At 40.4% G+C, this 16,275-nt stretch overlaps 1 protein-coding gene across 4 annotated transcripts in view; it reads right to left on the bottom strand.

The window, feature by feature from the left end:
* RFX4 (regulatory factor X4) overlaps positions 1 to 16,275 on the bottom strand; it is a 119,621-nt gene that overhangs the window by 42,131 nt on the left and 61,215 nt on the right. For all 4 annotated transcript variants that reach the window (XM_007670037.3, XM_007670038.4, XM_029079514.1 and 1 more), the window contains 5 exons: positions 10,302 to 10,515; positions 9,419 to 9,496; positions 4,778 to 4,941; positions 2,604 to 2,704; positions 960 to 1,018 (listed from right to left, as the gene is read on the bottom strand). In XM_007670037.3, the coding sequence (XP_007668227.1) occupies positions 960 to 1,018; positions 2,604 to 2,704; positions 4,778 to 4,941; positions 9,419 to 9,496; positions 10,302 to 10,515 (616 nt within the window). The remainder of the gene's footprint in view (positions 1 to 959; positions 1,019 to 2,603; positions 2,705 to 4,777; positions 4,942 to 9,418; positions 9,497 to 10,301; positions 10,516 to 16,275) is intronic.

The raw sequence follows: 16,275 nt of genomic DNA, 5'->3' as shown, positions 1-16,275 counted from the left end.
ATAGCAGACATGTGGCAGAGTCAGGATTAGAACCCAGGTTCTTCTGACTCCCAGGCCCATGCTCTAGCCATCCACTAAGCCACACTTCTTCTGGCTTAGTGGATAATCACAGGGCTTTCTGTTATAACACTGCTATAATCTAATGTGATTCTAACTTTAGGCCTTCACTGTTACATCAGGTTTTACCTGGAAATAAAAGTGTTTATGGTAAACTTTGATAAGATTGATATAGACTGAGTCAGAATATATTCATTATTGCTTCTTTGACCTATTCTCCCACCCCTATAGTCAATGAATTGCCTGGATCTAGTCTCCCATCTTTCTGATTCTTACAAATTTTCAAGAAACTACTGAGAGAAAGACTTGCTCTATAAAGAGCTTTGTTTCCTTGAGTGCTTTGCATTCTGGAATCGGAAGGCTAAAAGAACAAAAAAAATTACCAAAATCTGATCTTCTTTGATTGGGGTTAAATCTGAATAATTCCAAACATCATTCCGTCTCACATCAAGAAAATACAGTTTGCCACTTCCCCAAGGCAACACACACCTAAAGTTAATTATATGCATCAGATTTACTAGTGTTTCTATTTTGGAGGCATCAGTATACATGTAAATTTAAGAAAATAGTGACAGATTATAAGTGTAGACATGACAATGGCTTGCCTATCCCAACTTCATTTTCCTTCCATAAAGGCTAAGTAAACTTCAAGTACTGTGATAAAATATATAGAAAGCATATCATGGTGTTAAATTCTTATAGTAATGAAAGAACACATGATAATTTCTAAACTGAAATCATTTAACTTGAGCTGAATCTCCAGAGTATATTTGATACTTTATTAAGCAATTATAATCAAATATCAAATGTAAATTTAGCTGGAAATATTTGTATGATTTGTTTGTATGACTATTACTGATCTGTAGAAATTTTTTAAATATTGAAGTTGAAATTTTATCTACCTGGCAGAGATGGTTTAGTGACGTCTGCCGTCTCAGAATTTGGGAAAACCTTCTCGATACTGCAGATAAAAAGGAATTACAACGTTAATGTATGCATGCTTTCATGTGCCATCTGTATTTCCTGAATGAAAATTCAAGACCAGTAATAATATGTCAAATTTCCAAACATTCATGCATGTTTATGTTATATGAATTTGTCGGCTAAGGACAGTGTTCTGTTCTAAATCTAGTCAGTTGCTGGCATAAAGAAATGTCAAATAATAGTATTATTTAGAGCCAATTTTTAAAAGCATGGAATCCTTTCATGCACATGCAATGTTGGCAGGTGCACGAAACTGTCGAGTCAATCAGCCACAAATAAATGCAATTATTCACTTGCCCTTCATTTCATTAATTGCAAGCTCAATCACTTCTCCCCTAAATAATTGCAGGTATTAAATGGAGGGCTAGTAGAATCCCTGTTAAACAGTATTATTATTAATAATGGGCATTATTGGGTTAGAGCAATGTGCTGAGTGTTGTTGAATGCCTTCAGCATATTATACGCCACTCAAAGTTTGAAAGTTTGCAGCAAATGATAACAACAAGGCTCACTAACCTGTTAAAATTACTTTTATGCATGAACCAGAGCTTATTTTTAGGAAAAACAGTTAAGTAAATTATTTGGGTATTCAAATTTATTCTTAACTTAGTCAAGAGATCTGCAGTCCACAGTGACAAGGTCTAGGAAAGCATTGAGGAGGACACATCCACTTAATACCTTTATTCCCATAGAGTTATAGTGGGTGTGATAGTGGTTGGTTCCATTTATTGTAAACATAAAAGGGTATTTTAAAAATCACTGGGAATAATTACTTCCTTCATGCATATAGAAGTAATAAAAACTAAAAGAGAGCTTCACATTTTCCACCATTTTGTATTGTCAGGGATTAAAATGTGAACAGGACACTTTTTCCATTAATGTTTGAATTGAAATATAAATAATCAAAAATATTCCTGGGGTTATCTAATTTGCATCAGAGCTACTTTGGAAAGAAAAAAAACCCAACTTTCTAATTTTCCAGGCTGATCAATCGTTAATCCTTCTCCTTAATTACTTTTTCTTTAACTTTGTGATGTGGAATTTAGTGCTCATGAAAAGAAAAGAATTGAGAGGCGTGAAATAAAGCAGGCTTTATCAATAGGTGATGTGCACTGCAGGCATCTACAAAGCAGGTCTGAAAGGGGTCCCTCTTGCCTATGGAGACAGTAATTTGATCTCCTTCATTTTCAACTCTGGCACTTATTTTAGGCAAGGGGAGCAAGCAGTAGTCCAAATGAGCACAGCCGTGTGATTTAAAAAATATATTTTCATTTTGCTTAAAAAGCAATGTACCATTTGTTAACTATTAACACATTACCTACACATACATCTGCTCAAAAGTGAGGCTGTAAAGAACTAACATGTGCAAACAGTGAGTTGCACCTTGTTCCACTAAGGTGAAACTCTTTCTGAAGGGTAAACAAATAAAAGATTGATAACTATGATTCACTTCTGAATCACATTATTCTGTTTTCCAATTGGTCAGAGCAACAACCTCTTGGACAGCCTCCCCAACCTTCCCCAACCTCCTCCCCAAATGCCGTTTGGTGTTCAATATTTACATTCAAACTTGATGTTTCGGAGGTTTTCAGGGAGGTCATGGAGAGCCACTTTTAGCCACTCATCCAGCTGTTTTGCAAACTTTCGAATCACCTGAGTCAAGCTGAAAAGAGAATCAAAATGCATTACCGTGCTGTGAAGTTGATTGCTGAACATCTTTACTACCAATCAATCGATCATATTTATTGAATGCTTACTGTGTGTGGAGCACTGTACCACGTGTTTGGGAGACTACAATATAACAGAGTTGGTAGACATGTTCCCTACCCAAATGAGCTTATACTCTAGAGGGGGAGAGAGACATTAATAGAAATAAGTAAAATATAGATATGTACATATGTGATGTGGGGCTGAGGGAGGGGTAAATAACGTGGCTCAGTGGAAAGAACCCGGGCTTGGGAGTCAGAGGGCATGGGTTCTAATTCCGCTCCACCACTTGTCAGTTGTGTGACTTTGGGCAAGTCACTTCACTTCTCTGTGCCTCAGTTACCTCATCTGTAAAATGGGGATTAAGACTGTGAGCCCCACGTGGGACAACCTGATCAGCTTGTATCCCCCCAGCATTTAGAATAGTGCTTTGCACATAGTAAGCGCTTAAATACCATCATTATTATTATTATATTTAAAAGGTGTAAATCCAAGGACAAGAGCAACACAGAATGCAAGATTTTCAAAACTTCCGCTTGATTTCATTTTGGTTTGTAGAGTCTGGAGCTCTACGAAATGACTTCTCCAGCAGCAGGGAACAGAATGGACAAATTGCAAGAGTTGAATAGAATACTGATTTGGGTATCGGTACCTATCTCCCTAGTGCTCCGCACACAGTAAGCGCTCAATAAATACGATCGATTGATTCCAGGAAGATAGCGTTGCCCGAATGCACAGAAAACCACCTGCATCTTGGATAAAATGGAAAAATACTTTAGTTTTTGTAACTTAGTATCATCTTTGTCTAAACTTCAAAAGCTAGTCACTGCTTCAAAATTCTTCTTCAACAACCCCAAAGACAATAATTCTGGCTGTTCTAGCATATGGTTGACCTCGAGTTGGGAGTATTTCAGGGAGTGCTCAGTTCTGCTAGGAAGTCAACCTCAAATATTTTGGGGGTCTGTCAAAAAAGCCATAAACTCTCTTGTTTCTCAATCATTACACTAGTCGTTGGCAGAGCCAGGTTTAGTATTCAGTAAAGATAACAAAGGCCAGTTTTCACTCTAGCCTCTCCTCATTAACCGAGTGGATGTAAACAGCACGGGGAAGGCTTGGCAGTGCAGCCTGCTGCTTAGAGATGCTGCTTTGGTGCCATTTGGAAAACTTAACGTGACGGCACCTTACTTCTTGCTGCTGACAAACATAAATGAATGCCACGTACTGTTACTCAGCACGCTGCTTGGCTCAATGCCCCAGAGCTTACATGTATTAAGAGAAATATACATAAATGAAATCCAATCTTGGGAACATTATATGAAACCAGCACAACAGAACTCTTCTTACTTCTACTCTTAGAAGTCTCCATTCCCAAGTGAGAAAGTCGCTTGAGCGTAGGTAAACTGTTGCTACCAGACTCACATTTGGAGGCTCGAAGAGCCATGAGAGGGAACTACGATGGCCTAGTGGAGGCCGCGTGGAGTAGGAGTCAGAGGACCTGAGTTCTAATCCTGGCTCTGTGATCCCGGCTCTAATCCTGTGATCTTTGGCAAACCACTTCCTTTCTCCGTGCCTGAGTTACCTCATCTTTAAAATGGGGATTATGACTGTGAGCCTTAGTTGGTAGAGTTGGCTTCCCTGACTGCCACAGGCTTACAGTTTAGAAGGGGAGGCAGACATTAATATAAACAAATAAATTATGGCTATGTATATAAGCACCATGAGGCTGAGAGAGGGGTGAGTAAAGGGCAATTGGTGATCCCTCAAATAAGGAGAGTTCTTTAGGCTGGAGAAGAAAATGTAATTCAAAGTCTGAAGGACTCCTGATTGTCAAAGTACATACCGCCATCTGTAATTTCTAAGGACTCTTTTCAGGAATGCCTCATTTCAATGATTGATTCAGATTTCAAAGAAATGACATCTACATGATGCAGTACGCAGGAAATATAAGGGGGAAAGCAATATTCATATTAAGAATCAATTCGCAGAGTCCAAAGTAAACAAATCCCACAAAGATTAGCCCCTAACTCACCTATCAGGTAATGCCTGCAACACTGTAGGCATCAACACCCCGGAAATAGCTTTATACAAAATCGAGTCACAAACTCCAACTATGTTCACCACCGTGGAAGATCCCAGCACTGGAAGCATATGAGGTGGCATTCCTTGCCAAAAGTGCAGGAGGAAACTTTGAACCTTTATTTGCCAGGGGAGGGAAAAAAAAACATACATTAAACAAAACATTGGAAACAGAGGTACTTTTATTCTTAGATGAAGCACATGTATTAGAATTTCCTATATTCTACCTTTTCATTGTCCCTTGAGTGTAAGTGAAGGATGTCCCTTTAGTCACCCCTGTAATGATAAATTACTCTCTAAATGAAACACTTTTTTACTCCTAATGTTAGTTCTTCTTACTCAGAATTAGTCTGTGGATTTGGATAAACTTTTAGAACAACAGAGGCAGAGACACTGAGAAGCAGCATGGGTAAGAGCACGGGGCCTGGGAATCAGAAGACCTGGGTTCTAATCTTGACTCGGCCACCTGCCTGTTGTGTGACCTTGGGCAAGTCACAACTTCTCAATTCCTCAGTTTCCTTTTATAAAGACCATGTGCCCTATATGGGACAGAGACTGCGAAACCTGATTATCTTGTTATTACTCTAGTGCATAGTATAGTGCTTGTCATACAGTAAGTACTTAAATTCCACAATTCTTAACAGGCTGACTCAAACAATAAACTCCTAAAAAATATACAAATGATTTGACTTGCTTTCACAGAGAAGACTGCTCTAATAGATTCCACCTATTATCTGAGCAAATCTCTACTGGCAAAGTGGAGTGGAGACTTTGGGCCAATTATTTTGAGTGACTTGAAAAAGGTATTTAGGGGCTTTTTATTTTTGTCCAAGTGTTTGTCATTCTCTGAAATATTTTCTAATTTAAAAGATTTAAGCTTGGGGACCAGTGAGGTTCACTTTTCTTAGGTTATATTCACCTTTCTTCTCCGCAGATGCAGCATTCTGGGACCAGAGAGGGGAAAAAAAACTAGTGGACTTTGGGTGTGATGCAGTGCTGTAACATTGGTGAGGTGGAGGTAAACTGGTTGCAAGGAGGCTGCTTCTGAAAACCTCGAGAAGTTTCCAATTCTCCAGGGATTGCTGTGGCAAAACACTCAGGACATTCCTAGGAGCCTTCAGATTGGTTGGACAGCCATTCACCAGATCAAACCATAAGTGGACGTGCCTGCCTCGACTTATTATCATTGTTGTTACTATATTTTTTAAGTGCTTGCTATGTGTCAGCTGCTGAACAAAGTGCTGGGACAGTCAAGATAATCGGGTTGGAGACAATACCTTCCACACATGAGGGCTACAGGCTAAATTGGAGAGACAACAGACATTTAATCCCCATTTTACAGTTTAGGAAACTGAGGCACAGAGAAGTTACATCACTTGCCCCAGGTCACACAGGAAACATTGACAGACCTGGGATTAGAGACCAGGTCCTCTGATTCCTGGGCCTGTGCTCTTTCCAATAGGCCATGCTAATTGAGGGAGTCCCCACTGATATAAACAATGAGCATGACAACTTTACCTGTGTGGAAAATATCTCACTTTGTAACTTTGAGTCAGCTTTCTGGTCACAGCAACACCAATCTCTCTGTACCTGATGTAGCAAGACAGTGTCATCTGAAGAGATGTTGAGCTGTCTTGAGCCTCACACTATCCCAAGGGTTTTGGAGTCTTGATGGTGTGCATTTTCTCAAATGCCTACCAAGGATTTTATCATTTCTGGCATTGCTTGACTTTCCTATTTGTGCTCACCGGGAGAAATTAGGGTTGCACATGTTTTATATTAGTAAAGAGGAAGAAGAGTTTATTGCTTTCTACCTTTCCCTTGGGGGATTTCAACATTTTGCCTGTCCAACAAGAGGTTCTGATCACTGCCAAGTTGTGCAACTTCCAGTTGGAGAAGGCCAGGTCCTGGTTTTCCTTATTCCTTTGAAGGTTATCCAGAGTAATTCTAAACTTTCCCCATTAGGGCATGATTTGCAATGAATTTACGAAGGCCTTGAATGGGAAGTTTAGTTAGTTTGGGTTAATAATGGTATGTGCCAAGCATAGTGCTGGGAGAGAGATGAAATAATCCTACCAGATACAGTCCCTGACCCAAAAGGTGCTCACCATTTAAGAGGTTGGGAGAGCTAATATCTTATTTCCACTTCGCACATGAGGAAACTAAAGCACAAACTGGCTAGGGACTTACACAGTCACAAAAAGGCCAGGGGCAGAGATGAGATTGGAACCTGGGTCTCCTAACTCCTGAGACTATGCTCTTTCCATTAATAATAGCAATAATAATAGTATTTAAGTGCTTACTATGTCCCGGGCTCTGTACTAAGTGCTGGGGTGGATATAAGCAAATCCCGTTGGACACAGTCCCTGTCCCTTGTGAAGCTCACAGTCTCAATCTCCATTTTACAGATGAGGTAACTGAGACACAGAGAAGTAAAGTAACTTGCCTAAGATCATACAGCAGACAAGTGGCAGAGCTGGGATTAGAACCCATGACCTTCTGACTCCCAGGCCTTATGCTCCATCCACACTGTTGTCTCCTAAGCACCATTAGAATTCAGAATAGTGTATATATTCTTTGCACTAAAAATATACAATCCTCGTAGGAGTATTTTCCGGAGAATTCAAAGGTGGCTGGCCTGAATTAATAATTGTAAATACAATCAAAGTTAAAATGCAATTGACTGTAACTACTAATGCTAGAGTGCCAATATTAGATTCTTTAGAGACTGGGTGAATCTCAAAATTTTAAATATAATCCTTACGGAGTGATAATCATTGCTTTTAAGCACACAGATGCTTCATCCCTGGTAAGTTTAGAAAAGATTGGTGAAAACTGGCCAGCGTAATCAAAACAGTTTTTCAGAACCAAAGATCTTTTCCATTTTACTGACACCTCTTATAAAAAGCCTTTTATCCAGGTTGTTTGAGAGGTTTGCAAACATTAACTGCACCCCTCAGGATATCAGTGGGGTAAAGAAAGACGGATGCTTAAGGTAGGAGGGGTTGGATGGAATTCACTAAACCACCAAAACTAGTCTTTAAGCTCCTTGTGAATAGGGATACTGTCTACTGAAAGCATGGCTTAGTGAGAAGAGCACAGGCCTAAGAATCAGAAGACCTGAGTTCTAATTCCTGCTCTACAATCTGCCTGTTGTGTGGCCCTAGGCAAGTCACTTAACTTCTCTGTGCCTCTGTTTCCTCGTTTATGAAATGGAGATTCAATAACTGTTCTCCCTTCTGCTTAAACTATGAGCCCTATGTGGAACAGAAAGAGGAAGACAGGGACCACCTGATGATCTTGCCTCTTCCCCAGTGCTCTGTACCGTGTTCGGCACATAGTAAGCACTTAACACATACTATTATTATTCTCAGCATCGTTTTTGTTATTATTACTAGCCACTATATAGCTGTTCTTCATAGTGCACTGACAGTGAGATGCTATCCAAGCCTGTGAGTGTGGCTGAAAAGACTGATGCAGGATCCAAACACTCTCCGGGCTTACAAGTAAGGATAGATCTTAGTTCCACTAGGTCTTAGGGCACTCAATCAACTCTCCTCCTCCTACCTTACCTCACTGATCTCCTACTACAACCCAAGTTCATACTTTGCTCCTCAAAGGCCAACCTCTTCAGTGTACTTCTATCTTTCTTGTTTCACTGCTGATCTCTTGCCCATGTCCTAACTCTGCACTGAAATTACTTTCCCTTACTAAAGTGAAATCTCCTTTATGAAGCCTTCCCTAACTTAGCCCACATCTCCCCTGTTCCCACTCCCCCTCCATCATCTACACACTTGGATCTCTATCCGTTAAGCACTTGTTATTCACCCCACCCTTGGCCCCACCGCATTTATGTACATATCCTTATAATCTCCCATTTCCTTACCCAAAATTTATTTTATTGTCTGTCTCCCCTTCTAGACTGTAAAGCCCTTGTGGGCAGGGATCATGTCTACCAACTTTATTGCACTGTACTCTTCCAAACACTTAGTTCATAACTCTGCACACAATAAAAGCTCAATAAATACCATTTATTTATTGACTGATTAATACTCAATAGTATTTACTGATAAATAAATACCTCTGAATGACTTGTGGATTTGCTCCATATTTGGTCAGTCTTGTTCACCTATCTTTAAGGAGTTTACAACTTAGGAACATCTCTTGCTTTACTCTAAATGGAATTAATCAATGGTATTTACTGGGCTCTTACTCTGTGCAGAGCACTGTACTAAGCTCTTGGGAGAGTATAGTACAACAGAGTTGGTAGACACATTCCTTGCCGACAATGAGCTTACCGTCTAGAAGGGGAGAGGGACATTAATATAAATAAATTATGAACATATCTATAAGAGCTGTGGGCAATTAGACTCAACTTATTAAATACTGGAGGGAAGCATTCTGCATTTCCTTGAGGAAAGAGAATTAAAACTAAAGTTTTAGAAGGCTTAACCATCTCCTGCCCCTTTGTTTCCATGGAAGTATTTTAAATTATGTCCCAAAATTAGTCTTCCCAATATGAACACCAAATTACTTCTAGGATACTTAAGACTATGGGGCTCTTAAGATATTCTTGAAATAAAATCTGACAAACCTCATCAAAATTGGCTCTGATTACAGTATCTAGTATCCTCTGACAATGTGTTCGGTACATCATAATAAAAGTAGAAACCTGTAAAAGGAATACAAAGTCCAATAAAATATTTCAACTCTCAAATAATTCACCACTGTAAAAAACAATTCCCTCCCCTGCCTAGTTATAACATTAAAGGTACAGAAAAGGATGCCCATTCTAAGCTTCGTACGTGCTTTCCTTTAAGATACCAGAAAGATTTCTTATATTCTGATCTTTGGCAAAATTCTTCACATAAGATTTCAAGCCCCTTGGTGCACTGCATAAAATATCCAGACACAATATACCCTTGAGAGAAAAATTGTGTGTGGACCTTCAAACTTCATTCAGTTCTAATGTTCTCATGAATAAATCAGATGAACAAATTAGAAAACAAATGCAAGAGATGTCATCTACGGGATTTTCTGGTTTTCAACCTCTTGGGTGCTCTGCTGCTTGGAGACCAAAAAACGAAGAAGTTGTATGTTGGTTTACTTTCCAGTGTGCTCCAGGATCCATTACTTGCTCTTCTGAGAGTAACAAAATATAATGCTTTCACTCGGGGACAGGACTGATCACAGGCACCTAGGCTTTAAGGTTCTGCTTGATGTAGTGCAATGATCCCAAAATGCTACACCACCTATTCACTCAAGAACACGATGGATAAGGAGGTGATGAGTGATATTGTGTAAACCACTGTCACTAGAATCATTATCTTTGCACGGGCTCTCGGTCTTGGAGTCTCAAGACAGACGTTCATCCACCATTCCCCACAGGAGGTTCGTGTAGATCCACGTGTCACAGCTAAACCTGTTACCACCTGTTACCACCCTGGAGTTTGATTAATGATTTCTAGGATGATTACCTTTTCTTCTGGCAGACTTGCTGGCAGATTTAGATCTTTGACATTTGGAAACTCTGGCAGTAATGTCCCAAGTTTGGATCGTGGTGAATACGCCACTGTCTGTTTGCTTACTTCTTTTTTCCCCGTCTCACTGACCCAAGCCGCTCCTTTCTTTGAGTACATCACGTCATAATACTGGGAGCTCTCTTTCACTGCAATGCCATAGTAATGGTACCTGAGGCACAAAGAGATCCACGTGTTCGTTATCAAGTGGTTTCCTCAGAGCAAGGCCAGACAACACAGTGATATTTGGAGGTGTCACTGTCGGGTAGAAGAGGAGTTGTTCCTGTAAATACTTGAGTTCTTTGCACTTAGAAGTTTAATGAAATTGATCAAGTTTCCAGCTATTAATCTTGCTGGGAACAAAATAACCAAAATACCCTCCTACAGAAAGTTTTAAAGTTGAAACTTCTGCCAAGTTGGAAACAGAATAAAAGCTTTCCATTTGTATTTTGATTGATTCCCTTGTCTCTATCCTGAAGTTACTGTAGCAGTACAAAATCTGTCCACTGATCCATTTTCCACTAAGACACACTCCTCAGTGAAAGGGATGAGAGGCACCTGAACCGGTTCAGGAGAACATTCTTTATTGGAGACAAAAATCCTAATATCTCAAATGCAGAAGAGTCCTTTTAAAGCCAGAACACCTGGAACAAAGTTCTAGGTTTCTGCAGTCAGGCCACTTCTGAATTTCATGAAAATGCAGATGGATCATGAGAGACACTTGACCAAACTTCATTCCTGAAATCAATCCTTCCATTTCAGAGCCAGGATTCAGCCTTTAAAATGACAACCAGACTTAAATTATATTATTCAATTCTATTGTTCTATATCATTATTGTGTGACTTCTTTGCTATTTGGCAAAGATTTGGTGAAAATCAAACCAAGAGCAAATTGGTACCTGGGGACAGGGACCCTATGGTTGAATAAAATCCACCAATAATCCAGAAGTCTCATTTAACCACTAATTTCAACATTTTTCCCAACTAAACCTTTCATGAAAGCTGCTGGCAAAGAAGAAAATGTACCGCATTTTAATTTCATCACCTTTTCTTTCCCCTTTTATGATCAGTTGGATGTGCTGCTGAATATCGTAATGGCCATGAGGTAGACAAGAGGAGGGATTCTGATATTTGATATTCACCACCGCCCCTCCCCCCACAGCACTTATGTACCTATAAATAATATATTATAAATTATTTTCTTAAATTAATGTCTGTCTCCCCCCTAGACTGTTAGCTTTTGTGGACAGGGAACATGTCTACCAAGTCTGTTGTATTCTTCCAAGTACTAAGTGCACACAGTAACCACTCGGTAAATGCCACTGATGATGACTGATGATAAGGGAAAGCAGTAAGTGTTCTAGGGGTCTAGATAATCCACAAACAGGAAAATCATCTTCTGGTAATAGAGAATTGATTGTATCCCAACGAGCTTTTCCAAAAAAAAAAAAAAAAAAGTGTAGAAAAAAACTGCAGTGGACTGTTTGGGATCTTACTGTTCTAATATGGGAGCACTTTAAAGCCTTAGAATTTGGTTTCTTCTGTTCAAGGTGGCTCAAAAGACTAAAATGGAAAACAAAAGTTTGCCCTTTAGGAAGAATAAAACTCCAGGCCACACAGACTCATTTCAATGAAAAACAGTGAGATGAACTTCCCCTTTCAAGGGCTACAAGAAAGATATAAAATTATCTTTCACCCCATGATGTTTCCATCACTCAAAGAAAACCCTTGTGTATACAGTACTACCGCAAAGTTCTGATTTTAGAGCACAGAAGATTTGGCCTCTGGGGCAATAACTGCATCTTCACTGCTCTTCACCCAGCAACAAGCTGTACTGCAAGACAGTAAGTGGCTCAACATGAGGTAACCAGAAGCAGAATGACACAGTGACTCTGACTCTCGTAACAGCACCCAGGAGCCATTTTACAAAAGGGCTGAAAATGGAACAGTGTGAAGCTGCATCTTCTTGGCAGCAGCAGAGGAGAGGGGATGGCCTCTTGGGAAGGCCTCGTTGCTCCAATTATATCCGATCGGCAGTGCTGGGGGGGATGGAGGCGAGCATGGATCATTTAAATCCACAGATGATTCAAAAACCTCATTTGGGCATTAGTTTCATCCTTCTTCCCCACCCAAATGATTACAGAGCAGCTTGCCAACAACAAAATTGTCAACTTTCAGGTTCATTTTCCTCTGTGCTGCACACCCTCTAAAGGAGGTGCTGGGAAGCTTGAAATTAACTTTAAAAAAGTTATAAAAAGGAATAATACAAGGAGAAACAAAGGGCATGGAGAATCCACGTAGTGCATTATCTGAAAAATACAGAGTTGGACCAGTAGGGAGGCAGTGTGGCCTAGGGGAAAGAACACAGGCCTGGGAGTCGGGGGTCATGGGTTCTAATCCCAACTCCGCCACTTGCCTGCTGTGTGAGCTACGGAAAGTAATTTAACTGTTTCTGGACTCCGTTTCCTCAACTGTAAAATGGGGATTAAGACTGTGAGCCTTACATAGGACATGGACTGCATCCAACCTGATTAACTTGCTTTAAATACGTGTTCTCTCTCCTCTTTACACTGTGATTCCCATGTGGGACAAGGACTACGTCCAAGCTGATTAGCTAGTATTTGCCCCAGTGCTTAGTAGAGTGCTTGACACATTAGTAAGTGCTAAACAAATACAAAAAGGAAAAGTTGGCTGAAACAGGTTATTGTGATGCATAAGCCCTCATACTATCTCCCTATCCAACCTATTCCCTTTTCAGGCTCTACAACACTCTCCTACCTAGATCATCTTTCTGAAATAATCATTTGTGGGAGTCTCTCCCTTCCCTGCAAACTTTCAGTGACTACCTATCTTTCTTTGCAACAGGGAAATACTCCTGACCACTCTCTTTAAGACTCCTTCCTTTTTTTGCATATCGGTTTTCTTCATTCGCTTCTCCCTACTGCTTACTATGTGCTGAATACTGCTCTAAGCGCTGGGGCAGTTACAAGTTAATCAGATTGGACCCAGTTCCTGTCCTACATGGGGCTCACATTCTTATTCCCCATTTTACAGATGAGGTAACTGAGGCTCAGAAAAGTTAAGTGACTTGGCCAATGTCATACAGCCGACAAGTGACTGAACCGGGATTAGAAACCATGTCCTTCTGACTTCTAGGCCAGTGCTCTATCTACTAAGCCACACTGCTTTCTAAATACCAATATAGCTCTCCTATAATGTGACAGTTGCTTTTTTGTAAAGCCCCTCTTATGCAGAAAACTCATGCTATAATTTTGACTCATTCAGACACCAAGTGCCAGAGCACAAACCAGTCATGCTGATACAGTGGAACACCATATCTAAACAGGCTCATAGAGTTGGATAACTGTTCCCTAATTCCTTAACACTTTAACCAAAACATACAGTGAAAATATATAGGCTGAGTTTGCTCTCTTTATTCAACCTTCCACAATCTATTACCAGCTGAACTTCCGTCCCCTTTCCCCACAACTTGTAAATAATTTTGTATTTTCCTGTTTCCCCCATTAGTCTGTAAGCACCTTGAGGGCAGACACTCTCTGTTACCTCCATTTAGTACAGTGCTTTGCACCCAGTACTTGCTTGGAAAATATTAGGAAAATATTAGGATGGTTGATGATGGGACATTTAATCTGGGCAGCATTGGCTAGCTCTGACTATAAAGGAATATCAACCAGCTCCAGAGACCAGTTAATGAAGGTGTTTTAAAATCAGTGACATCAAATCTATAGTACCCTTCCTGCTTTTTATAATTTATTTCACCTCCCTGTCCCACAAGCAGTGTGGCTTACTCGAAAGAGCACAGGGCTGCAAGTCAGAGGACCTGAGTTCTAATCCTAGCTCCACCCCTTGCCTGTTGGGAGACCTTGGGCAAGTCACCTATCTGTGCCTCAGTTTCCCAACTGCAAAATGGGGATTTAATACCTCTTCTCCATCCGTCTTAGGTTGTGAGCTCCATGTGGGATAGCGACTACAATACTACAGTGCTTGGCACATAGTAAGCACTTAAAGAAAACAGTTATTATCACTATTATTACAAGAAATCAGTCATGCTGATAACCAGATGTCCACCTAGGCACCGTTCATATAAAGTCTGTCCTGCATGTCAGAGGCTGGATTGCCAGGAGGGCAATTATCCTTCATTTTCTCCATGCACTTTGTTTTCACAGTCAGGGACAGAACGCTGGACTGGATGGACCACTGGCCTGACCCAATAATGAATTGCTCATGGTCTTATATTTTAAGTTGTGAGAAGGGATGATGGCTCTGGACAGGTCAAAGTTGCAACTGGATCTGTGATCACAGTCCTAAAGTATTTGTTGGCAGCAGCAACAAGGTCAGAAAGCCTCCCCTTGTGAGTTCAGAGAAGAGCAGGAGGAAGCAAACTTCGGCCAAGGGCTTAATTTGGTCCTGTCAGGAAAACGTTTCATCTTCAGCCCAGATATTTAACGTGATTAGGCATTTTATATTTTCAAAAGCCTTTCACTTCATCGTCACACCCTTGTTCTGAGGTTATGGGGCGGGCAAGCCATGTCAAAGCCAGGAATGGGCTGGAAACTTGTTAACAAAAAACCTGTGAACACTTTAGCAAGTTGTCAGCTGGTCTCCCCAGTCACACTGTTCTCGAATCTTAATTCAGAGCTGAAGAGGAAGCCTAGTTTAGTTTACCAACTTTTCATCATCTGCTGCTTCACACAGTGGGGTGTGAGGTCCTGCTCCCTACTACCTCAGGAAGTATACGTGGACCCAAAGCAGGAGCTAAAGCTCCCCAGCTTAGTGTTACCTTAACTATGCCAGGAGGTCCCCCTGTTCCCTTGAAGCTCCAAGATTCCCCCTGTATCCACCTGTCTCAAATTGAGGTCTCCCAAATAAGGAGCCTAGATACGGAAGGGGTTACCTGTAGAGGAGACTGATAAGTCAGGTAATTACCCAAAACAGCAAAACTAAACAGCCGGATATTCTCTCCCTTCGGCCAATGTCTTTAGAAATAATATATTGTGGAGCCTGTATTCCAGGACAGTCCACTGGGGCTCCTTGAAGTGAAAAGCCAGGGTACAAGGTTGAAATGCGCAGAGATTGCTTGTCAGCAATAGTCTAAAGCTAAACACTGTTCACTACAATGATATCTTCCAGACAAATAAGCTCCAGTTTTTAGATACCAATTCTTGAGGTACACTCTGTCATGAAGGTCAACCAGAAAGGGGATTTAACCTTCCTTTCATGAGAAGTCAAATCAATGTAGGATCAAATTGTGATAAGCAGTTGCCATTAAATGGTAAAATCCCAAAATGTCTCTCTTTATTATATGCTCTAAATGGAGTGAAATACAGATTGAGTAGTCAATAAATATTATCTCAATTGATCACACCTGCATGTCTCACGCCTCTCCACATTTCAACCTCTTTTCCTTTAAAATTTTGGTAGCTGCCAGCACTTCCATAAAGATGTGTCCATATGAATGACTATTCATCTGGCTCAAGATGGGAACATCTTTTTTTACATTAGATTTAGACTTATTTGAGGTGCACCATGCCACAACAGTTGCCACAGTTGCACCATGTTGACAGATCCAGAGAAAGCATTCTTCTTCTTTCCAAGGATAATTATCCATCAGGCTAAGGAAGTGGTAGGATGCCGGTAATGGGAAGGTAAAAGGAAAAAAAATCATATTCTACTGCAAGCCCTTTCAGCTTTTTTGAACTAAAAGCTTTGGGTCGAGTATTACTGCATCATGTCCTTGTTCCAAATTCCATACATTTAGCCACAAGTAAATCCATCTGAATGGGCATTTCTGCCTGAGCCATTTGGGATTGAAATTTGCAATGGGAAGAGTAAATTTGAACCATCTTCATCACTGCAATATATGATCCTGAACCAACAGCACGACAGTTTGTGCAGACCTGCCTAACATACA

The sequence above is a fragment of the Ornithorhynchus anatinus genome, chromosome 14 (assembly GCF_004115215.2).
Source record: "Ornithorhynchus anatinus isolate Pmale09 chromosome 14, mOrnAna1.pri.v4, whole genome shotgun sequence".
Taxonomy (NCBI): Eukaryota; Metazoa; Chordata; class Mammalia; order Monotremata; family Ornithorhynchidae; genus Ornithorhynchus; species Ornithorhynchus anatinus.
The sequence above is the reverse complement of the archived record's forward strand: the minus strand, read 5'-3'. Positions and strand labels throughout refer to the sequence as shown.